The 25,103-nt window shown below is 34.3% G+C and overlaps 1 protein-coding gene across 6 annotated transcripts in view; it reads right to left on the bottom strand.

Annotated features, from left to right (window-relative positions):
* Positions 1-352: 352 nt before the first annotated feature.
* LOC134840498 (uncharacterized) overlaps positions 353-25,103 on the bottom strand; it is a 64,314-nt gene continuing 39,563 nt past the window's right edge. For 5 of the 6 annotated variants that reach the window (XM_063856337.1, XM_063856340.1, XM_063856341.1 and 2 more), the window contains 9 exons: positions 19,509-19,532; positions 18,004-18,133; positions 15,431-15,518; positions 10,834-11,263; positions 9,718-9,850; positions 9,103-9,224; positions 2,364-2,507; positions 1,892-2,108; positions 353-1,623 (listed from right to left, as the gene is read on the bottom strand). In XM_063856337.1, the coding sequence (XP_063712407.1) occupies positions 1,178-1,623; positions 1,892-2,108; positions 2,364-2,507; positions 9,103-9,224; positions 9,718-9,850; positions 10,834-11,263; positions 15,431-15,518; positions 18,004-18,133; positions 19,509-19,532 (1,734 nt within the window). In that variant the 3' untranslated portion in view covers positions 353-1,177. The remainder of the gene's footprint in view (positions 1,624-1,891; positions 2,109-2,363; positions 2,508-9,102; positions 9,225-9,717; positions 9,851-10,833; positions 11,264-15,430; positions 15,519-18,003; positions 18,134-19,508; positions 19,533-25,103) is intronic. The other variant, XM_063856338.1, reaches the window with a different exon arrangement.

The following is a 25,103-nucleotide window of genomic DNA, read 5'->3' on the forward strand; positions in this document are numbered from 1 at the left end:
TGTGGATTGCAAATTTTGAAATAGTCCAATCTACTTTATAGCAATAATAGTTTTGTTAAGCGAAATATTGACCTGTAGAAAGTATATGTTCCAATTTAATAACCCTTGCTACTCACAAACGTTAAAACTTGCTGCTTATTGGTTTTCTAGGTTGTATACTAACCGGCAAAAACTATTGATAAACCATCTTCATTATCGATTATTCAAACGATTGAGCTTTAATCTGTCAGAGAGTGAGTTTGTACCTCCACGCCAAAACATGTTCAACGCCTAGCCAGTATTTAATAAAATTCCAAAAAAGAAAGCTCATAATTATCCACTCATATAATTAATGAAAATGGAATTTTGAAAACAATTTCACAAACTCAATTCATTTCAATTGTCGATAGAAAAGTAACTTAAATAACCAAAGCCAACGAGGCCGTTGGAAAAGTGTGAACGAAGTCAGGAAAGAGACCAAATTACATCATTTTAGAACTTGGTCTGAAATAATTTATCGTGATAATCTAATTTAATTTCAGATCAGTTTTATCATTTGGAGGAAAGTCCAACTTTGAAGAAGTCTGATCTAAAATTATTTGTATTGTTTCGCTGGTTATTCCAAAACTCCACATATGAAACCAAAATGAGGCCGAATTGAAGCACCATTCAGTTTTTATATCTACAAACAATGAATAGGAAAAAAACGCTTCGTTCATTGACATTCGATCAAATAAATAGACCAACCAACATAAATACAGCATAAAATAGCTGATAGGATATCAAAGTTTCATGTAAACAGAATCTACCACAAACAAACAATCAAGATCTTCACTTTGAATTTTCGAAAGTTCGAAGCTCTGAAATATTTGAATATTTCCCACTCAAATGATAATGTTCTGAACTAAAGCCTGAAAGGCAGATGCTAAAGAAGTAAAGTTTTGAACAACAGTCTCGTGAATTTATTGACTTCCCATCGAGCGTTTCAAAGAATCGAATTCCTCTTTCATTTGTCGCATTTGCAACTTCAAATTAGATACTTCATGAGTTAAATGGACTATTTGCTCCTTGTCGCTTCTTGAGACGTCGCCACTGGCTTTTTCTGAAACAGAAAAAAGGTCAACGCAAATTAGGCCAAAACTTCTCGCCTCAACATCAAATCAAGTTCACGATTTTCTAGTGATAGATTTATGAAAAACTAAGCAGCGCCATATTTGACGATTCGTAGATTTTTCTCCCAAGGAAAAGTGGTAATTAATTCACCATAAAAAGCTGCCATATTCCCTTCCGCAATAGGCTGCTGTTGAAATTTTTGATGATTCTCAACTGATGACGTTGGTCCATTCAGGTTTCCATTCATTTTTGGCTCTGTTTGTCTTTCGTTCGGGCTGCTTTGCCCCACAGCAACTGATGGTGGTAGCGACCTCGAAGCTGAAGACGTAATTGAACTTTCGCTCACGATTCCCTCTCTTACACAGATGTCTAGCAAGTCTCCTTTGCTAGCAACTTCTAGGGTTCCATCATAGGCACGACGTCGCTTGTTCAACTCAGTTATTTTCAAAGTGAGCTGAGTGCTTTCCGGTTTACATATTTCTTTGAATTTTGCTATCTGCTCTGTAGTGAATTTAGTCGGGTAGTACAACCCTAAATACCAAAAGAACTCGCAAACAAAGTTAAAAAGTGGAAATTTAATCTAGCTATCAAACTGTAGGTAGTAGCTAGTAGCAGGAAAATGTTAAAAAAACCCAAGGACTCCGAAAACAAATTAGATTTTTCTAGTCAATTTTCGAGCTGGGAAATCTGAAAACTAAAACCTATTTTTTGTATGTAAGCCCTTGCAGAGTAAACCATAGCTTAGTTATTTTCAGATAATTAATATCCTTGTGAGAACTCTAGCTGTTTAAAAACATACCTTGCATAGAGACTTTAATGGCCAATCCTTGGATAGTAGCTTGAGTGTCGGAGTCTCGGACCCAATCATCTGGGGCTGGTCTGATCTTATTGAATGGCATGTTAATCAGATCCCCCCAGTCGACCAGGAAAAGAGTGGCTGTCTTGTCCTCCCCCACACTGAGACAGTTAGCCCTGCACCAATTGTCATGGTACAGTACACACACTAATTCCATAGGCTGAAATATAGACCAGGCAGGCTCGTTTCCGTTTCACTCTCACGTGGGAAAACTTCGTAGAAAAAAAACTAGAGAGGGGTATGAACCCATGAGCAAAATAGTTTATGGAGAACGCAACAATTTTAACATCATGTCAAAAATTACGACTGTGATGCGTCTCTCTTCTAATATTTTTAACGAGATCACATTTTGGCATGGATGCTGGCGTCTATGCAAAACGTCGGTCGTCCCTTTAATGATGTTAAGTCTACTAACGAATGGCGCGTAGTTTGGAACTGTGGTGAGTTCGGCAACACTCCACACGGAGCAGAGAGTGTCGTAGTCTATCATGTCAGACACATGCAGAAGCAACTCATTCGGACTCACGTAGCTCATCACCTCACACTCCTTCACCTCGCCCTAAACACACACAATATATCACTTGGCCCAAACAACTCTAGCAGCAAATTATTTAGAGCAACTAAATTACCTCAGTTTAATTTGGAATGATTTATTTCGTTTCACACACAAAAAAAACAGAAAATTGCTTAACAAAAAGCGCGCATTTATTGTTCAAATTGGCCGAAGTATCTCCAAACGCAAACCCCAAACTTTACACAAAGAGATCGTAGGTGGAAAATGTTTCAGATTTTAAGCTCACGAATTCAATGTCTTTCAGACTGTATAAAAATCCGTCAAAAATGCACGTGAAAAAGTCCGTAAAATAATCCGTCTGGAGAAAAAAAAACACGAGAACCAATTTTCCGTCACTTTTTTTGACAGTCGGAACAAAAGAAGCAGTAACAACACACCCTCAACCGAGTACTGGTTTAAAACAACACGCATTAAACATGCCAACCATTTGAAGAAGACAGAATAGACCCCATTATTGGTTCGTACCCTGGTATTGGGTCAAACCCCGTTAGGTCGAAAACAAAACTGTCGACATAAAAAGTTTTTTAAAAGTATAAAATAAAAACCAAAATCATATGGGAAAAAAAATTGTTAAGCGATAGAAAAATGAAAAAAAAGAGAAAATATACCAGGTCAGGGTAAGTAAATTACAAAAGCGGAGAAAAAAAACACTAAAAGCAACTACAATGTAACTTGCGTTAAAATAAACAACTCTACGATGTGCCAACTAAGCTTACAAAACATAAGCAGACAAACAATAACCCGACAATTTTTTGAAACGGAATATTTCACGTTTGAGAAAAAAACAGGTCCTGTCAGATTTGATTTCAGGGCCTTTGCCGTCCCAAGCGTATTTGTTACCTCCAGGCCAAGTTTGCCAGAGACGCAATGGAAATTGAACATATTATTAACTGAACCTTAAATCAGCATTTCTAACTTTGACCATTCTGTGAACAAAATTTTTTACGGGATAAAACCTTGTACCCGATTGCAACACCCTAGGTTATCGCAAAAGTAATTATAGTATAAACGGTTTATATTAAATAAAAAATCATTATAGCCTTCTTTGAAAATTATGCCGCTAAAAAACGTGTCAAATAAAAATTCATTAGAAAAAACGGACTGGAAAGAATTTGAAAACAATGAACTGATTGGAAATTTGAAAGAAAGCCGCGAATCGGAGGCCCAGCGCAGCGAGGACTTGGAAGTAACTGAAGCAACTTGTAAGAAAAGTTGTTTACGAGAAAAAAGTCTAGTTCCCGATTACAAGTCATAAGTCAAACTGCAAAAGATTAAATTTGAGCGTGCAAAAAAAATGCCAAGAGCTATATAAGAAACTTAACTACATTCATCGATGCTTAATTAAAACAAAAACTAGCGTTTAACGCACCTTCGGTGCTTCGAAATTTTCCGACAGCTCATGAAAAACCGCATATATTGAAAACAACATCTGCAAACTTTTAGTGTACTCTGATTGCACCCAATTACAGGGTGTGTAAGTTCGAACCTTTCATTTTTTTTATTCCCATTTTAAAAGCGTGATCTCGAAAACTTAATTGGCCTCTGGAGAAATTTCGAGGCCAGATTTGCAACCACTGAGAGCCCCCTACTATAGGGTTAGGAATCCAAAATTTTGTGAACTTTTTTAAAACTAAGTTTCCCGAAAAAAAAGAAAAAAAAACGTCTTATCTCGGAAACTAAAAGTATTTGAGCATTCATATTAAGAGGCAAGATTGGAGACGCCTAGGTGTACGCTGACAAAAAGGTTGTATCTTCATCAAGTTAGTAGTTTCAAATTTTTTTGAATTTCTTTGTAGATATGTTCTTCGAGAAATTTAAAAAAAAAAACGTCACACCTCGGAAACTAAAAGAATTTGAGCAGTCGCGTTTAGCAGTCGCATGTGACAAGATTTGCAACTCTTTAGCGTACCCTGACAACACAGAACTATAGCGTTGGATATTTCAAATTTCGAAAAATAATTAATTTAAACTTTCTGAAGTTTTCTGAAAATTTTTGAAAAAATCACAAAAAACGTCTTATCTCGAAAACTACAAAGAAGTGAGCAGTCATATTTGGGGGCAAGATTCGCAATCTTTGAGAATACTCTGACAGGACCCAACTATAGGATTGGGAATTTCAGATTTTACGAAAAAAAAATTAATATAAGTTATCTGAAATTTTTTTGAGAAAATCACAAAAAACGTCATATCTCGAAAACTACAAAGAATTGAGCAGTCTTATTTGGAGGCAAGATTCACAATCTTTGAGAATACTCTGACAGGAACCAACTACAGGGTTGCGAGTTTCAGATTTTTGAAAACTAATAATAATTTAAGTTTTCTGAAAATTTTTGAAAAAATCAAAAACATCGTATCTCGAAAACTGCAACGAATTGAGCAGTCATATTTGGAGGCAAGATTCACAATCTTTGAGAATACTCTGACAGGAACCAACTACAGGGTTGCGAGTTTCAGATTTTTGAAAACTAATAATAATTTAAGTTTTCTGAAAACTTTTGAAAAAATCAAAAACATCGTATCTCGAAAACTGCAACGAATTGAGCAGTCATATTTGGAGGCAAGATTCGCAATCTTTGAGAATACTCTGAGAGGACCCAACTATAGGGTTGGGAATTTCAGATTTTACGAAAAAAAATTAATATAAGTTTTCTGAAAGATTTTTGAAAAAAATCACAAAAAACGTCATATCTCGAAAACAACGAAGAATTGAGCAGTCATATTTGGAGGCAAGATTCACAATCTTTGAGAATACTCTGACAGGAACCAACTACAGGGTTGCGAGTTTCAGATTTTTGAAAACTAATAATAATTTAAGTTTTCTGAAAATTTTTGAAAAAATCAAAAACATCGTATCTCGAAAACTGCAACGAATTGAGCAGTCATATTTGGAGGCAAGATTCACAATCTTTGAGAATACTCTGACAGGACCCAACTATAGGGTTGGGAATTTCAGATTTTACGAAAAAAAATTAATATAAGTTTTCTGAAAAATTTTTTAAAAAAATCACAAAAAACGTCACATCTCGAAAACTACAAAGAATTGAGCAGTCATATTTGGAGGCAAGATTCACAATCTTTGAGAATACTCTGACAGGAACCAACTACAGGGTTGCGAGTTTCAGATTTTTGAAAACTAATAATAATTTAAGTTTTCTGAAAATTTTTGAAAAAATCAAAAACATCGTATCTCGAAAACTGCAACGAATTGAGCAGTCATATTTGGAGGCAAGATTCGCAATCTTTGAGAATATTCTGACAGGACCCAACTATAGGGTTGCGAGTTTCAGATTTTTGAAAACTAATAATAATTTAAGTTTTCTGAAAACTTTTGAAAAAATCAAAAACATCGTATCTCGAAAACTGCAACGAATTGAGCAGTCATATTTGGAGGCAAGATTCGCAATCTTTGAGAATACTCTGAGAGGACCCAACTATAGGGTTGGGAATTTCAGATTTTACGAAAAAAAATTAATATAAGTTTTCTGAAAACTTTTTGAAAAAAATCACAAAAAACGTCATATCTCGAAAACAACGAAGAATTGAGCAGTCATATTTGGAGGCAAGATTCACAATCTTTGAGAATACTCTGACAGGAACCAACTACAGGGTTGCGAGTTTCAGATTTTTGAAAACTAATAATAATTTAAGTTTTCTGAAAATTTTTGAAAAAATCAAAAACATCGTATCTCGAAAACTGCAACGAATTGAGCAGTCATATTTGGAGGCAAGATTCACAATCTTTGAGAATACTCTGACAGGACCCAACTATAGGGTTGGGAATTTCAGATTTTACGAAAAAAAATTAATATAAGTTTTCTGAAAAATTTTTTAAAAAAATCACAAAAAACGTCACATCTCGAAAACTACAAAGAATTGAGCAGTCATATTTGGAGGCAAGATTCACAATCTTTGAGAATACTCTGACAGGAACCAACTACAGGGTTGCGAGTTTCAGATTTTTGAAAACTAATAATAATTTAAGTTTTCTGAAAATTTTTGAAAAAATCAAAAACATCGTATCTCGAAAACTGCAACGAATTGAGCAGTCATATTTGGAGGCAAGATTCGCAATCTTTGAGAATATTCTGACAGGACCCAACTATAGGGTTGGGAATTTCAGATTTTACGAAAAAAAATTAATATAAGTTTTCTGAAAACTTTTTGAAAAAAATCACAAAATACGTCATATCTCGAAAACTACAAAGAAATGAGCAGTCATATTTGGAGGCAAGATTCACAACCTTTGAGAATACTCTGACAGGACCCAACTACAGGAATGCGAGTTTCAGATTTTTAAAAACTAATAATAATTTAAGTTTTCTAAAAATTTGAAAAAATCACAAAAACATCATATCTTGAAAACTGCAACGAATTGAGCAGTCATATTTGGAGGCAAGATTCGCAATCTTTGAGAATATTCTGACAGGACCCAACTATAGGGTTGGGAATTTCAGATTTTACGAAAAAAAATTAATATAAGTTTTCTGAAAACTTTTTGAAAAAAATCACAAAATACGCCATATCTCGAAAACTACAAAGAAATGAGCAGTCATATTTGGAGGCAAGATTCACAACCTTTGAGAATACTCTGACAGGACCCAACTACAGGAATGCGAGTTTCAGATTTTTAAAAACTAATAATAATTTAAGTTTTCTAAAAAATTTGAAAAAATCACAAAAACATCATATCTTGGAAACTGCAACGAAATGAGCAGTCATATTTAGAGGCAAGATTCACAATCTTTGAAACTACTCTGACAGGACCCAACTACAGGGTTGCAACTTTCAAATTTTTAAAAACTAATAATTATTTAGGTTTCTTAAAATTTTTGAAAAAACCACAAAAACATCAGATCTCGAAAACTACAAAGAAATGAGCAGTCATATTTGGAGGCAAGATTCACAACCTTTGAGAATACTCTGACAGGACCCAACTACAGGAATGCGAGTTTCAGATTTTTAAAAACTAATAATAATTTAAGTTTTCTAAAAATTTGAAAAAATCACAAAAACATCATATCTTGAAAACTGCAACGAATTGAGCAGTCATATTTGGAGGCAAGATTCGCAATCTTTGAGAATATTCTGACAGGACCCAACTATAGGGTTGGGAATTTCAGATTTTACGAAAAAAAATTAATATAAGTTTTCTGAAAACTTTTTGAAAAAAATCACAAAATACGCCATATCTCGAAAACTACAAAGAAATGAGCAGTCATATTTGGAGGCAAGATTCACAACCTTTGAGAATACTCTGACAGGACCCAACTACAGGAATGCGAGTTTCAGATTTTTAAAAACTAATAATAATTTAAGTTTTCTAAAAAATTTGAAAAAATCACAAAAACATCATATCTTGGAAACTGCAACGAAATGAGCAGTCATATTTAGAGGCAAGATTCACAATCTTTGAAACTACTCTGACAGGACCCAACTACAGGGTTGCAACTTTCAAATTTTTAAAAACTAATAATTATTTAGGTTTCTTAAAATTTTTGAAAAAACCACAAAAACATCAGATCTCGAAAACTGCAACGAATTGAGCAGTCATATTTGGAGGCAAGATTCGCAACCTTCGAGAATACTCTGACAGGACCCAACTACAGGGTTGGGAATTTCAGATTTTGCGAAAAAAAATTTAATATAAGTTTTCTGAAAACTTTTGGAAAAAAATCACAAAAAACGTCATATCTCGAAAACTACAAGGATTTGAACAGTCATATTTGGAGGCAAGATTTATAACTCTTAGAGTAATCTGACAGCACCCAACTACAGAGTTGGGAACTTCAAGTTTTGTAAATTATTTTGTTATTTGAAATTTCTGAAAAAATCTCAAAAATCGCCTTGTCTCGTTAACTAAAATGATTCGGGCATTCAAAATTGGAGGCCAAATTCGCAACCCCTAATTCGATATTGGGCTGCTTAATTTAAACTGATAAAATAACCACTAAAATCAAATTGGAAAATCGAAAAAAAAAATTCTTAACCATTGTAATATACGATACAGCTTAAACATGCAAAAATAATGCGTTGAAAAAGCTTAAACATGGCGAGATAGTGAAGCCCGCATTTAAATATATAATAGATATTAGATTTGGCAAAAAATTTAGTTTTTTTAAATCGTAGAAAAGTTTTAAATAATGAGAAAAAATTTTCCGAACTTAATTACCCGCTTCATTGCAGCAATCAATCAAATGACATTCACTTATAGTAAAAATGAAAAAGTCCGAAGAAAAGTCCATGCTGTGAAAACTTAGCAAGCAAAAAAAGCAGACAACCGATATTCAGATAACTACAATTTCGAAGCAAAAGAATTTTCAGTCTCTAACACTTAAGGCTCCTGGCCGGACTCGCACCAAGGCTATTGTCGTCCCAAGCATGTAAGTTACTTCTACGCTATGAAGGCATACCAGCAGCAAGAACTTGATATGCTACAAAAATAAACAGTGAATTCTGTGAACCAATTTGTTTACGAGGAAAAAGTCTCGTACTCTCTTGCAGTACCCTGGCTAATCACAAGGGTAAATATCATTGATTTTACCCAGCTTATAAACAGAGTTACAGTAGTAAATATTCTGACTTTGCTGATCTTGATGGGGTCTATGCTCTTGTTTCTGGTCCAATCTTCACCCGTCTGTGGCTTCCTTGCCATCTCGTAATCGATCATGATCTGCGGAATGGACCCCTCCTTCACGTTCTCCTCTAAAACAATCAACATGACAAACTATCTGTGAAACAAAAAACATAAAAACTGTCGCTACTAGAAGAAACGGATAAGGACCTTTTTAAATTTAACTCCCCCTCAAACCATTCTAGGCCACAAAAACTTCAATTTCTCGGCGTAGCCAATAACTTCAGTGTTTTTCAAAAAAAAATCAACAGAATTAGAATTGATTTTTCAGCTATTATGTCGAATATTTAAGGAAACTTGATCTAACTGCAATGAATAAATTCTGAGTGACATATACGTTTTATGTGCGGCAAAAAGGTCTCACGTCAAAATGATTAGGAAAACGAGTTGAAGATATGAGCTCTAGTCGCCCGCCTACTCGTCCTCCTCCTTTTTGATTGATGGGTGAACAAATCAACATGCCAAACTTAACCATCAATGTCTTACGCAACTACTTTAATTCTCTGTTTTACGAGTAGTTGGGAAGCTGCCAAACGACAAGAGTTTTGTTTCTTGATGTGCTACCTGTGGACAACTCGAAGTCGACCCAGTTGAAGATTTGTCTGTACACTTGGACATGGAAGGGCTCAGTGACACTCTCGCCCATCAGGAACTCAGCCAACATATCATTCAAATCGTCATTCTTGCCTGGCAACGGCTACAAATACAAAGCATAGCCAACTGATAGTTGGAAAAGAAATGAACGCAAGGAAACGGAAAAAAAACTGACTTGTTTTTTCAAAAATCTTCAATTTATGAACTTCGAAGAAAAAAATAGATGGCCTTAAGGCTCTTTAAACTTCTAAAATCATGAATGATTGACAATTTCTTTGATAAAAATTACCCAACTTGGGAAAACTGGATCAATAGGCAAAACTTTTATTTCGCTGGGAAATCTGATAATTAATTTCTATATTCGAAATTAGAAGTCGATCACGCTTTTCGTGTTCTTTACAATTTTGCTGTTCGATAGCGGAGTTTGCCTTCCTTTCAACAATATAAATGCGCTGAACTTTAAAAGCAATCACATGTCAAACCGCGAAAAAGTAAATTTGAGCCTGAACACAATTTAAAACTTTTCCTGAAAAAGAAACGAAAAAAAAAATCATCGCGACCTATTTAAGACTCTGAACTACGTTCATCGACTCTTAATAAGGATCGTTCCGCTACTGACCTTCCGTAAAACTTCTTAGCGTGAACAAATTTTAACTGTTTCCTGAAAAAAAAAATCAGCAAGACCTATACAAGAGTACTCACTACGTTCATAACTCTTGATAAAAATAAGTAAATCTGATTTAGGTTCGGGAAACAAGCTGTTTTCCTCTACGGCGCTTAAATTATAGTTTTTTCCTCCTGATTTTGATTAACCTCAGAGTTAGCTCGTAGAGGGGCAAGCGTGGTATTAGTCTTAAACTCATTTCAGCCTTGATCTGGATTTAAATTTTTTTTTGATAAGTAGTCTCAATAGAATTACACTGAACTCAATTTTGCTGACTTCCAATTAACTTCGTCTTCAATTTTTACGTTATTGTAGCTATAATTACTTTACAATAAGTAATTTATGCCCTAATTTAACCGCCCTTTAAAAATTAGTATTTACACTTCTTGTTAAAATCGACTGTTAATTATTATTTCTTTCACCTCACAATTGACGAGTGCCCCATGATAATACGACACCGGTAAGGCCACGCACTCGTCATTTATAGGTCTCAACTCCTCCACCGCAGCTGTGAACTGCTCACAGCTGTCCAGATCTTCCAACACAACCAAGCCAGTGTCGATATCAAATATCCGCACCACGCTCCGTTTGAAACTTCCGGAACCTTCCTCGTTTTCGACCATCACAACTTCGCCCGATACGACATAGTCTATGAGACCAGTCGGTGCTTTTTGGCCCGCTTCATTCAGCATTTGCTGAAGATTTTTGGCAACATTCAGGTCTGTTAGTTCAAAAATGATATACAAGTGGTTGTTATACTTCTTCACGTAGACCTCGATGGCTGAACTTGCACACAAGTCAGTGAAATTCATGTTGGCAAGAGTTGGGAGTTTAACCGATGCAATGGAGCTCCTGGAAAACACAAGATCTGAATAGAAAATCTGTGAAAATATTTTCAACAGCGGCGAAGCTGGGCTTCGCACCACTTGCAATACAACAAGTATAGGATTAAAACAGCATGACACTCAAGAACTACCGAAGAGGACTTGGAACGATGCGACTGTTGACACCGACGCGAAGCTGAGCTTCGCACCACTTGCGATTCAACAATTATAGGCTGAAAGCACCATGCGCTCAAAAAGGAGAACATAGCCAATCGAAGATTGGAAAACAGTAATGAACGCAATTAAGTTCGAAGAAAAAATAAATGCCCTTTAAGATTATGATTGGCGCTTTTTTGTAACATGAACCCAACTTGAAAAAACTGGATCAATAGGTAAAGTTTTTGCTCCGCTGTGAAATCTTTTAAATAAATTCCACTCTCGAACTAGAAATAGTTCGTTTTTTCTTGCGCCATTTCCACGTTCGTATTTGGAGAGTGCTTTTTACATCACTTTCAGCAGTTGAATTTCAATTGAGCTGAAAAAGTGTATACATAATTAAAAGCATTCATAAATGCATCAATGTGTATGAATGCTGATCTGTAGTTATTAGAGACTTTAAGATTTTTTCTGAAAAAAAAACCAAAAAAAATCAGCAAGACCTATAGAAGAGTCTTCACTACGTTCATTACTCTTAATAAAGCTCCAAAAATCAAGTATAATTTATCTTAAACTGATATTGAAAAACATGAATCAATTTAGTTGAAAAAATCGTAGGCTCAAAAACCAAAAAAAAATATTGCATTGTTCTAAAAGTCAGTTACCTTCAAAACAAAAGAAAAATTTGGGCTTAACTCTATCCATTTCTGTTTGATAACCAATAGATGAAAATGAGAAGAAAACATTTCGGTCAAAAATTAAGATACGATAATTCCTAAATGTACTCAAAAACTGTTCATTAAATCTTGCAACCACACAATCTGCATATCAAATAAGAACAATCGGGGACAAAAGCCCTATCCGCTATAGTATAATTTCAAAATGAAAAAAAAAAAAAATTTCAACACAGGCGCTTCGCAAACACTTTCCAGCCTGCGATCAAAAAGCAGCACTATCAAGTGAAATAAGAAAAGGCAGAAAAAAGCCTCGAATTAGCAAAAACTCGGCTACGTATATACTTCGAATCTACGACCTCATTAAAAAGGCATCAACTGCAATAAATTTTTATTAATCAAATGGTCAACGCACATATGACACTATACTGCTACCGCATCCTACCGATTCAAAAGTGCCACCAAAAGTAGCGCTTTTATTTGCGACTTAGGTTGGAAAAAATATCTAGTTCGTACTAATACACTTTGATTTCACATTAATACAAAACACATGAATACAAAAATTACAAATTACCACAAAAAGAACTTAAAGAAAATCTGAAAAAAAACTCTGAAAACCTATTTTTGCATAACTTCTGCTCAAAACATAGCCAATCGAAGATTGGTAAAGAGAGTAATGAACGCATGTAAATATAAAAAAAACACTGACTCTCTTAAAAAAATTTCAACTTTCGAATTTCAAAAAAAAAAATAGTAGATGCCCTTTGAATTTTTAGAACAATTTATGATCGGCGCTTTTTGATAACATAAACCCAATTAGAGAAAACTGGAAACTGGATCAATAGGTCAAGTTTTTATTCCCCTGGGAAATCTTAAGAATAAATTCCACTTTTGAAACTAGAAACCGTTCACGTTTTTTCGCGCCATTTCCACGTTCATATTTGGAGAGTGCTATTTACGTCACTTTCAGCAGATGAATTTTAATTGAATTCAAAAAGTGAATTTATACTTAAGTGCATTCATAAATGCATCAATATCTATGAATGCACATCTGTAGTTATTAGACACTTTAAGACTTTCCTGAAAAAAAAATCAGCAAGACCAATATTAGAGTCTTCACTACGTTCATTACTCTTAAAAATATAATTTTTTATGTTGTAATTGGAGAAAGAACTGAAAATTGTAATTGGAGAAAGAACTGAATATTCAGGAAGTCCTAGTGGGTCTGATTATAATCATTCAAAAATGGTGCCAGAGTCAATCTCAAAAGTTTTGCCGGAGATTTTTAGGGCAATAAGCTGACAATCGCCCACATAGGATCAATGATAGCGAATAATTAGCGATATAATTAGTCCACTTAGCGTATGCAAAGTGGACTACTTTATGTAGAAACTAAAACAAGCTTAATTCGACAGCCTTGAAGACGGAAAGTCATCAGTAGGAAAATAATATCGAAAGAATTAAACAAACTATTTTGAATTCTAGATAAGCATGCACCAGTAATAACTAGTAGTCAGTAGTTAAACTTGTTTTGAAAGAGTCATGAACGTAGTGAATTCTTAGATAGCAGTTGGTGATTTTTGTAATTTTTTCCAGGCAGGTCTTGCAAAATGTTCATGCTCAAATTTAATTTTTCGCGGTATGACTTTGGATTTTGTCCCAAATTCAGTTCATTTTTTTGTTTGAAGGAAAGCAAACTTCACTATCGAACAGCAAAAGTGGTAAGGTAACGAAAAACGTGATCGACTTTTAGTTTCAAGAGTTTTTTAATTTTTCAATTTCCCAGCGGAATAACAAAATTTACCTATTGATCAACAGTTAATTGAATTAAATCTACCAGAAAAGCATAAATTGTTTTTGAAACTCAAAAAGTCTTAAGGCCATATATTTTTTTAATTGAAATTCGAAAAACGAAGTTTGTTTCCTTTCGTTTATGACTCTTTTCCAACTGGCTATGTTTCATTAATTTAAGCATGTTAGCAGCATAGCAGAATCATAAATGATTCAAACGATTTTGTTGAACTAGTTGCTAATCCGAAAAATAGCCAGCAAAACTTCGGATAAGCGTCAATGAGGGCAAGTATACAGAAAAAAACGCATACAGAAAAAAATGTATGGCATCAAAGCTCCTCCAAATTTCTAGAACTAGTTATGATTAACACTTTTCTCGAAAAAAGTAACCCACTTACAAAACTAGATCGAGAAGTAAAGTTTTATTTCGCTGGGAAATCTGAAAACTAAATAACTTTCGAAACTAGAAGTCGATCACGTTTTTTGTGGCCTTTACACTTTTGCTGTTCGATAGTGGAGTTCTCTTTCCTTTCAACAACGGAAATAAACTGAACTAAAAATATCAAAAGTCAAATCGCAAAAAAAAATAATTTTGAGCCAGAACAACTACAAATTTCCTGAAAAATCAAAAAAATATCACGACCTGTATAAGAGTCTAAACTACGTTCATCGACTCTTTAAAGGTCTATATTCCGATTAGATAACGCTTGCTAATCAGAAAAGTAAAGAAAGAGCTAGAAAACCGAAATAAAAAATCGAATGTTTTTATGTGTAAATCTATTAAATACTTTTAAAGACGTATAAGTGGGTTCGACCTTGAGGATTCAAAAAAATAGGGCCAGATTTTGATCGATCTCATAAATAAACTAAGATTTGAAGGAAACAACGTATTAGGTAAATGTGCAGACAGCCAAAATAAGCTGTAAATCAAACAAAATTTTCGGCATACGCGTATTGGAAAAAATACATGTATTGTAACCGTGGTATCCACGAGCGCCAAAAATTTATTGAATGCAAGGTGGGATACACAATTCAGAAAAAATGTCCAGACAAAAGAATGCAAAAACAGGAAAATGAAAAAAAAATCTTACCAAGCGGTAACAAAGCCGAAAATAACTGAGCAGCAACCAGTCAGGCTAAAATTTCCCCCTCAAAACACAAGCATGGAAAAAAACTTTTTTTTGCGCATCAGGCGGCGCAATATGAGGCCACTAAGCCGATATAAAATAGGGCGAAACCAATTAAGCCGGAAAAAAATGAAATTTTAAAAAGCAAATTGGTAAAACTGTAACCAACAAAAAAAAGCGTTTAGGATGGCTTTTAAAAATGCTAACATGCTCAAAATATGTCATGTGGACTATTTCCAACAGAAAAAACCAGGAGATGAAATAGGGTAAAATACATTTAAAGTAAGACTGTAACTCAGTTTCTAGACTTTAGAGTGCCAAGAGTGATGAGCAGTTTGATTAATTTTCAGAACTTGATCCACCCTGAACCATAACCATGCATAACTTTTTTTCACTCTGAGATTATTTAAGAAAAAGAATATCAGAGAATCCACTGTATACACTTACTCGAGAGCAGGAGTTCCACGAAGTATTCCTCCGTTGGATGCACTGGAAGTTGCCAATAATTCTTGTTTACTGCCAGGCTCTGATGAATCTAAAATGGTAAAATTAAAGGTGAAGATAGCCATGTGAAGCTACTCTCAAATCCAATCGTGACTTTCGATGGTTGAACACAAATACAAAAAAAATCATATCTTTAAGGAAGACAGCCGTGTGCGGAAACATTCGAAAAAGCAAAAAATGGTTTTACAAAATTTCAATATATTTACTTAAGCAGCGTTATTAATTCACACACTAGATAGCAATATTTCCTAGTAAAAGATCAGACCAATTTTTAAACTGCGGTTTCTTATTGTGTGTTATTCTCACTTGTTTTCGGATGTCGCGTTGATGACGATGTTTAACTAGGGGCCCAGCTAAAGCTACCTGTTTGATAATTTTTGAATTTGTGGTACTGATGCTGGAAATGGATAATCTCAAAAAACAGGCTTCACTCAAAAACTTTGTTGTTTCTCTAAAAAAAAGAGTGAAATTATTTGAGAATTCGTAATTTCCCAACGACATCAGATTTGTGATGGTAATTCAAAGTCAAAAATTTTCAAAAAACGGTCAAAAAATCAATATTTGCTTATTTTCCGATTGCCATGTTTTTTTGTAAAAGACTTTGGGCATAGCCCCGTATAGAAGGGAGCTTCACACCTGCTCCTTAGATTGAGCCCAAAATTCAGATTTAGAATAGTAGTTTTCGAGAAAAGTCCCAAGTTTCGAAAAACGGTCAAGAAATCAAATATTTGACTTTTCCGAGGATCATAACTTTTTGTGAGGAAAATGGGCGTAGCCGTTAATGCATGAGAGATTCACCTAAACTGTTTTTTTTTCGATTGAACTCAAAAACTCAGATTTAGGAGGGTAGTTTTCGAGAAAAGTCAAGTTTAAAAAAATGGTCAAAAAGTCACAAATATGACCGTTTCAAGGACGATATAACTTTTTGGGTCAACTACATCTGGAAAACTACAAAGTTTTGAGCAGTCATAATTGAAGACAAAATTAGCAAATCCTGAGAGACCCTGACAAAGCCTCACTACAGGGACGGGACTTTCAAATTTCGTGAAATTTTTTATATCTGAGTTTTTTTGAAAAATTTTGAATAAGTCCTAAAAAAACGTAGTATCTCAAAAAAAAAAGAATTTGAGCAGCCAAATTCAGAGGCAGTTTTCGCAACTTCTGAGAGTACACTCTCAATTTCCAACAACATGATTCAGATCAAAGTTTTGGAAGATTTTGAAATCTAAGATTTTTTTTGAAAATTTTTGAAAAAATCATAAAAAACCTCATATCTCAAAAACTACAAGGATTTGATAAGTGAGATTTGGAGGCAAGACTCGCAATCCCTGAGAGTACCCTAACAGCACCCATTTACAGGGTGAGAACTTCAAAAATAAAAAAAATTCCTTGAAATTTTTGAAAAATCTCGAAAATTGTCTTATCTGATAAACTAAAAGGATTTGCTTATTCATATACGGAGGCCAGAATCGCAAAACCTGGGAAAACCCTGACAGAATCCCACTATTGGGTTGCTTATTTCAGACTTGATGAAATAAACACTAAATTAAAACTGGAAAATTGAAAAAAAAATCTTGACCATTGCAATAGACGATATAGCTTAGACGTGCAAAAGTTCTTTTGTTAAACATGCAAAAATCATACGTTGAAAAGGCTTCAACATGGCGAGATAGTGACGCCCGCATTTAAATATATGATAGATATAATAGATAATAGACAGATGAAAAAGCAGGTATACAGACAGACAGACTTAATTTGACCTCGAAAAAAATTGCTGAAAAATTAATGACCTTGCGGAAAGTTCATCGAAAATTTTTTTAAACATTGCAATAAATGATATAGCTTAAACGTGAAAAAATTCGTTCGTTAAGCAAAATTATTATGCCTAAACATGAGAGATAGCTGTCACACGCATTTAAAAATAGTATAGATAAGATGTCTTTTCCGAGGACGATAACACAACTCGTTCTCTCCATTGAACACAAAATCTCATATTTGGGAGGGTAAAGTTTGAGAAAAATCAAGTTGCAAAGCGAAAAGTTTTCTCGTGAAAGTTTTCTTTAAAAAAATTGATCGCAGGTGCTAATGCAGTGGAGCTTCTCAATATCCATCCTATCGATTGAAATCAAAATCTTAGATTTGGGAGAGTAGTTTTTGAGAAAAGTTTGAAACGGCCAAAAATTGGGTAGTCGCTTATGCAGAGGAGCTTCACACAGCCCGTTCTACCTATTGGACCCAAAATCTCAGATTTGGCCAATGTAGTTTTTGAGAAAATGACAAAAAATCCAAAAATTCTGATCCAAAATATTTCCCCTCCCCCCACAGCCTTTTTTGAAGGCTGTAGAAAATGGGGTAAGGTGATAAGAGACTAGCGGATTCTGCATGCTCACAGAGTAGTTTTTGAGAAAAGCAAAAATTTTTTCCAAAGCTTCTCAAAAAAAATCATAATAAAAACCAAATCCTATACTTTTCATTATACCTGTTTTCATCAAACAGCAATAGATCCAACAACTTACCTGTGCTTTTGACCGACTCAGACACGACAGAGGGCGATGAACAATTGACTTCTGAAGCCGACTGGGCACCTAAATCATCTGCTTGGTTCCTGTGACTGAAAGTCGAGGGTCTCGAAGAGTGCGACTGGTTCTAAAAACAGAACACTATTCATGCGGTTATTGGATATATTAGTTACTGTTTTTTGGATATATTAGCTATACTGTGGTGAATGAGTTTGATCGACCAATATATAGTTTTGAAACTACCGTTTTGTTATGAGATTTCTCTCTTAGAACTTACTTGATCGTGTGGATGATGGATGCGAGTGTGTAAGTGGGTGGGGAAACTCCCCTATTCTGGCTGCCAAAGGTTGTTAAAAACGTACACGGTACACCATTGGTTTAATTGTTCTATTTAACTATCACGGAGTTTTTACCGACAGATCCCAAGAATTTTAATTTGAAGAACATTTTTTTAGCAAAAAAGCGTTATTTCCTTTAACAAATTGTCTAGAGCAAACTAATTTCAAAAATGGCCATTCGAGCTCAGATAGATCTTAAGAAAAAATGGAAATGACTAGCCTATAAGAAGCCACAATTTTTTAATCCCCCCATGAAAAATTCCCACATACGATACAGTCATATGGCTGAGGCGACAATTCGTAACAGACAACAGTTTGTAAAAGTCGACAATTCGTAATAGCTGGTTGATCGGCAAACAATGATTCGCAAACATTATACGTATCGTACAGTATTTAAGCACAGCGGAGCAAGCAGTCGCTACTTAACCTGTTACAAATTGTTGCTTGTTACAAACTTTCGCCAGTTACGATTTGTGGATCAATTGAGCAATCCCCCCCCCCCCATTCACGCGTGGGGGGAAATAACCCAATAGGTACTTGAGGCATGTGGCATGTTTATAACTAGTTGAACTACATTTAATTGTATTTAAACTATACGCCATATTCTTCTACGAACGCGGAAAACCAAAAAACACGTTATGAAACTCAAAAACTAGATTCAGAGCGAAAAAAGGGGCCAAATAAGTCGCATATCAAATTGGCTGTTTCCTGTTTTGTTTGAAGAAAGTGTGCAATTGCAAACATTATTAGGATGCTGTAGGGTTTTTTTGGCATAAATAGAGGTCAGAGAACTCACCCTGGTAATTTGTTTACCACGAAGCTATGATCCCCCATATATAAAAGCGGATAAAAAAATTGATTTTTTTTTTCAAATATTTTCTCGACACATAAAAAAATTCAGTCGGCCAATCGATTGCGATTTATATACACTTCAACCACCTGCTCGCGTTTGAAAACGTCTTTTATAGTGTTTTGACGTTTTTCCTTGGGGGGGGGGGGGTAAGATAGCTCAATTGGTCATAACGGAATGGGGGAGATTGCTCAATTGATCCCGATTGTCTCCCATCTGCACATGCACATATGAAACAAGCACACAATCAAGTAATTATAAATCACACTCACAAGCGTGCAGCGGGCAAACAAAAATATTGCCCAATACCCTACCTTTTCATCTCGAGCAAGGTTGATCTGAAGAAACAGCAATAAATTATTCAATAACTTGCGCATATGAATAAAAATGCAGCAAACAAATACAAGACTGCCCACATCAGATCAAATTCCTGAATGCTCCGACCGCCATTTAGGGCTACGAAACAGTTTTGAAAAAATGTTGTTAAAAATACCCTTTCCCAGCGCACGCTATGTTAAGTACAAAAAGATGTACTATACGTCTAGCAAGGTTTTAGAAACTCCAAATATTTTCCAAATCAATTCGGTACAATTACTGAGCCGTATTGCATCGACGCTCACAAATTATTCAGACAAACTTAAAGTAAATTGTCTCAAGCTAGCCCAAATGGCAAATTTCAGAAGTTGCGCTTCGCAAATACTTGCGAGAACACGACCAAAAAGCAGCTCTATCAAGCGAAATGAGAAAAAGTAGAAATAAGACTCAAGTAGCAAAAACTCGGCTACGTGTCGCATTCGAATCTGCAACCTAGCAAATTTGAATCTCACACACTAACCACTGAGCCACGGACATTTAAATCCGCAAAAAAACAGCCACCATTAAGGCAGCTACATATGCTAATGAATTGCCAATTCGATGCAGCAAAATAGCACCAAATACCAGAAGACGCAAATTTGCATGAAATAACTTGGAAAGCATAAAGCCAAATTATGTATAACATATGCATTTCAAAAAAATTCCGAAATACATTGGGTTGGAAAGTTTCTGAAATCGAGCTTTTTCTCATTGCACTGCAGTTTGAAACAAATAACTTTCCGGTTCATTTCATGATTTAAAAATTCATCAGCTGTGTTAACTTTTTACTTATCAAATGTCAAAGCACATATGATATTATACTACGATCGCAGCCTACCGATTCAAAAGCGCCAACAAAAGTAGTACTTTTATTTGCGACTTAGATTGGAAAAAAAAGAAATTTCGTACTAATACACTTTGCTTCGCAAGTGTGAACACCCATAACTTGATCGCAAAAAAAACCGACTTGTTTTTTTTGAAAAATCTCATCTTCAGAATTCATTTAAGAAAACAATAGATGGCCTCAAAACTCTTTGAATTTCTAGAACAACTTATCATTCACAATTTTTTTGATAAAATTAGCATAATTGGAGAAAATTGTATCAATAGAAGATACAACTAGCGTTTAACGCACCTTCGGCGCCTCGAAAATTTTCGACAACTCATGAAAAACCGCAATATTGGAAACAACGTCTGCAAACTTTTAGTGTACTCTGACTGCACCCAATTACAGGGTTGGTAATTTCGAACTTTTAATTTTTTTAATTCCCATTTTAAAAGCGTCACCTCGAAAACTTAGTGGGCCTCTGGAGAAATTTGGAGGCCATATTTGCAACCACTGAGAGGACCCTACTATAGGGTTAGGAATCCAAAATTTTGTGAATTTTTTTAAACCTAAATTTCCCGAAAAAAAACGTCTTATCTCGGAAACTAAAAGGAATTGAGCATTCATATTAAGAGTCAAGATTTGAGACACTTGGATTTACGCTGACAATAAGGTTGTATCTTCATCAAGTTAGTAGTTTCAATTTTTTCGAATTTCTTTGTAGGTAAGTTCTTTGAGAAATTTTGAAAAAACAAAAAACGTCACATCTCAGAAACTTGAAGCATTTGAGCAGTCGCGTTTAGCTGTCGCATGTGGCAAGATTTGCAACTCTTTCGAGTATCCTGACAGCACCGAACTATAGCGTTGGGAATTTCAAATTTTAAAAAATAATAAATTTAAACTTTCTGAAAATTTTTGAAAAATTCACAAAAAACGCCATCTCGAAAACTACAAAGAATTGAGCAATCATATTTGGAGGCAAGACTCGTAATATTTGAGAGTACTCTGACAGCACCCAACTACAATGCTGGGAATTTCAAAATTTTAGAGAAAAAAATTAATATAAGTTTCTAAAATTTTTTTTGAAAAAATCACAAAAAACGTCATATCTCGAAAAGTAAAAGTATTTGAACAGTCATATTTGGAGGCAAGATTTGTAACTCCTTAGAGTACTCTGACAGCACCCAACTATAAGGCTGGGAAATTCAAATTTTGAGAAACAATTAATAAAATTTTCTGAAAATTATTGAAAAAATCTCAAAAAACATCATATCTCGAAAACTACAAGGATTTGAGCAGTCATATTTGGAGGCAAGATTTGCAACTCTTTAGAGTACCCTGACAGCACCGAGCTATAGCGTTGGGAATTTCAAATTTTGAAAAAAAATAAATTTGAACTTTCTGAATCACAAAAAACGCCATATCTCGAAAACTACAAGGAATTGAGCAATCATATTTGGAGGCAAGACTCGTAATATTTGAGAGTACTCTGACAGCACCCAACTATAAGGCTGGGAAATTCAAATTTTGAGAAACAATTCATAAAATTTTCTAAAAATTTTTGAAAAAATCTCAAAAAACATCATATCTCGAAAACTACAAGGATTTGAGCAGTCATATTTGGAGGCAAGATTTGCAAATCTTTAGAGTACCCTGACAGCACCGAACTATAGCGTTGGGAATTTCAAATTTTGAAAAATAATAAATTTGAACTTTTGAAAATTTTTGAAAAAATCACAAAAAACGCCATATCTCGAAAACTACAAGGAATTGAGCAATCATATTTGGAGGCAAGACTCGTAATATTTGAGAGTACTCTGACAGCACCCAACTACAAGGCTGGGAATTTCAAAATTTTAGAGAAAAAAAATTAATATAAGTTTCTAAATTTTTTTTTTTGAAAAAATCACAAAAAACGTCATATCTCGAAAAGTACAAGTATTTGAACAGTCATATTTGGAGGCAAGATTTGTAACTCTTTAGAGTACTCTGACAGCACCCAACTATAAGGCTGGGAAATTCAAATTTTGAGAAACAATTAATAAAATTTTCTGAAATTTTTTGAAAAAATCTCAAAAAACATCATATCTCGAAAACTACAAGGATTTGAGCAGTCATATTTGGAGGCAAGATTTGCAACTCTTTAGAGTACCCTGACAGCACCGAACTATAGCGTTGGGAATTTCAAATTTTGAAAAATAATAAATTTAAACTTTCTGAAAATTTTTGAAAAAATCACAAAAAACGCCATATCTCAAAAACTACAAGGATTTGAGCAGTCATATTTGGAGGCAAGATTTGCAACTCTTTAGAGTACCCTGACAGCACCGAGCTATAGCGTTGGGAATTTCAAATTTTGAAAAAAAATAAATTTGAACTTTCTGAATCACAAAAAACGCCATATCTCGAAAACTACAAGGAATTGAGCAGTCATATTTGGAGGCAAGATTTGCAACTCTTTAGAGTACCCTGACAGCACCGAACTATAGCGTTGGGAATTTCAAATTTTGAAAAATAATAAATTTAAACTTTCTGAAAATTTTTGAAAAAATCACAAAAAACGCCATATCTCAAAAACTACAAGGATTTGAGCAGTCATATTTGGAGGCAAGATTTGCAACTCTTTAGAGTACCCTGACAGCACCGAGCTATAGCGTTGGGAATTTCAAATTTTGAAAAAAAATAAATTTGAACTTTCTGAATCACAAAAAACGCCATATCTCGAAAACTACAAGGAATTGAGCAATCATATTTGGAGGCAAGACTCGTAATATTTGAGAGTACTCTGACAGCACCCAACTACAAGGCTGGGAATTTCAAAATTTTGGAGAAAAAAAATTAATATAAGTTTCTAAATTTTTTTTTTTTGAAAAAATCACAAAAAACGTCATATCTCGAAAAGTACAAGTATTTGAACAGTCATATTTGGAGGCAAGATTTGTAACTCTTTAGAGTACTCTGACAGCACCCAACTATAAGGCTGGGAAATTCAAATTTTGAGAAACAATTAATAAAATTTTCTGAAATTTTTTGAAAAAATCTCAAAAAACATCATATCTCGAAAACTACAAGGATTTGAGCAGTCATATTTGGAGGCAAGATTTGCAACTCTTTAGAGTACCCTGACAGCACCGAACTATAGCGTTGGGAATTTCAAATTTTGAAAAATAATAAATTTAAACTTTCTGAAAATTTTTGAAAAAATCACAAAAAACGCCATATCTCAAAAACTACAAGGATTTGAGCAGTCATATTTGGAGGCAAGATTTGCAACTCTTTAGAGTACCCTGACAGCACCGAGCTATAGCGTTGGGAATTTCAAATTCTGAAAAAAAATAAATTTGAACTTTCTGAATCACAAAAAACGCCATATCTCGAAAACTACAAGGAATTGAGCAGTCATATTTGGAGGCAAGATTTGCAACTCTTTAGAGTACCCTGACAGCACCGAACTATAGCGTTGGGAATTTCAAATTTTGAAAAATAATAAATTTAAACTTTCTGAAAATTTTTGAAAAAATCACAAAAAACGCCATATCTCAAAAACTACAAGGATTTGAGCAGTCATATTTGGAGGCAAGATTTGCAACTCTTTAGAGTACCCTGACAGCACCGAGCTATAGCGTTGGGAATTTCAAATTTTGAAAAAAAATAAATTTGAACTTTCTGAAAATTTTTGAAAAAATCACAAAAAACGCCATATCTCAAAAACTACAAGGAAATGAGCAGTCATATTTGGAGGCAAGACTCGTAATATTTGAGAGTACTCTGACAGGACACAACTACAGGGTTGGGAATTTCAGATTTTGTGAAAAAAAATTAATAAGTTTTCTAAAAAAATTTTTGAAAAAATCACAAAAAACGCCATATCTCGAAAACTACAAGGAATTGAGCAATCATATTTGGACGCAAGACTCGTAATATTTGAGAGTACTCTGACAGCACCCAACTACAAGGCTGTGAAATTTCAAAATTTTAGAGAAAAATAATTAATTTAAGTTTCTAAATTTTTTTTTGAAAAAATCACAAAAAACGTCATATCTCGAAAAGTACAAGTATTTGAACAGTCATATTTGGAGGCAAGATTTGTAACTCCTTAGAGTACCCTGACAGCACCGAACTATAGCGTTGGGAATTACAAATTTTGAAAAATAATAAATTTGAACTTTCTGAAAATTTTTGAAAAAATCACAAAAAACGCCATATCTCAAAAACTACAAGGAAATGAGCAGTCATATTTGGAGGCAAGACTCGTAATATTTGAGAGTACTCTGACAGGACACAACTACAGGGTTGGGAATTTCAGATTTTGTGAAAAAAAATTAATAAGTTTTCTAAAAAATTTTTTGAAAAAATCACAAAAAACGCCATATCTCGAAAACTACAAGGAATTGAGCAATCATATTTGGACGCAAGACTCGTAATATTTGAGAGTACTCTGACAGCACCCAACTACAAGGCTGTGAAATTTCAAAATTTTAGAGAAAAATAATTAATTTAAGTTTCTAAATTTTTTTTTGAAAAAATCACAAAAAACGTCATATCTCGAAAAGTACAAGTATTTGAACAGTCATATTTGGAGGCAAGATTTGTAACTCCTTAGAGTACTCTGACAGCACCCAACTATAAGGCTGGGAAATTCAAATTTTGAGAAACAATTAATAAAATTTTCCGAAAATTTTTGAAAAAATCTCAAAAAACATCATATCTCGAAAACTACAAGGATTTG

Source organism: Symsagittifera roscoffensis, chromosome 2, assembly GCF_963678635.1.
Source record: "Symsagittifera roscoffensis chromosome 2, txSymRosc1.1, whole genome shotgun sequence".
NCBI lineage: Eukaryota > Metazoa > Xenacoelomorpha > Acoela > Convolutidae > Symsagittifera > Symsagittifera roscoffensis.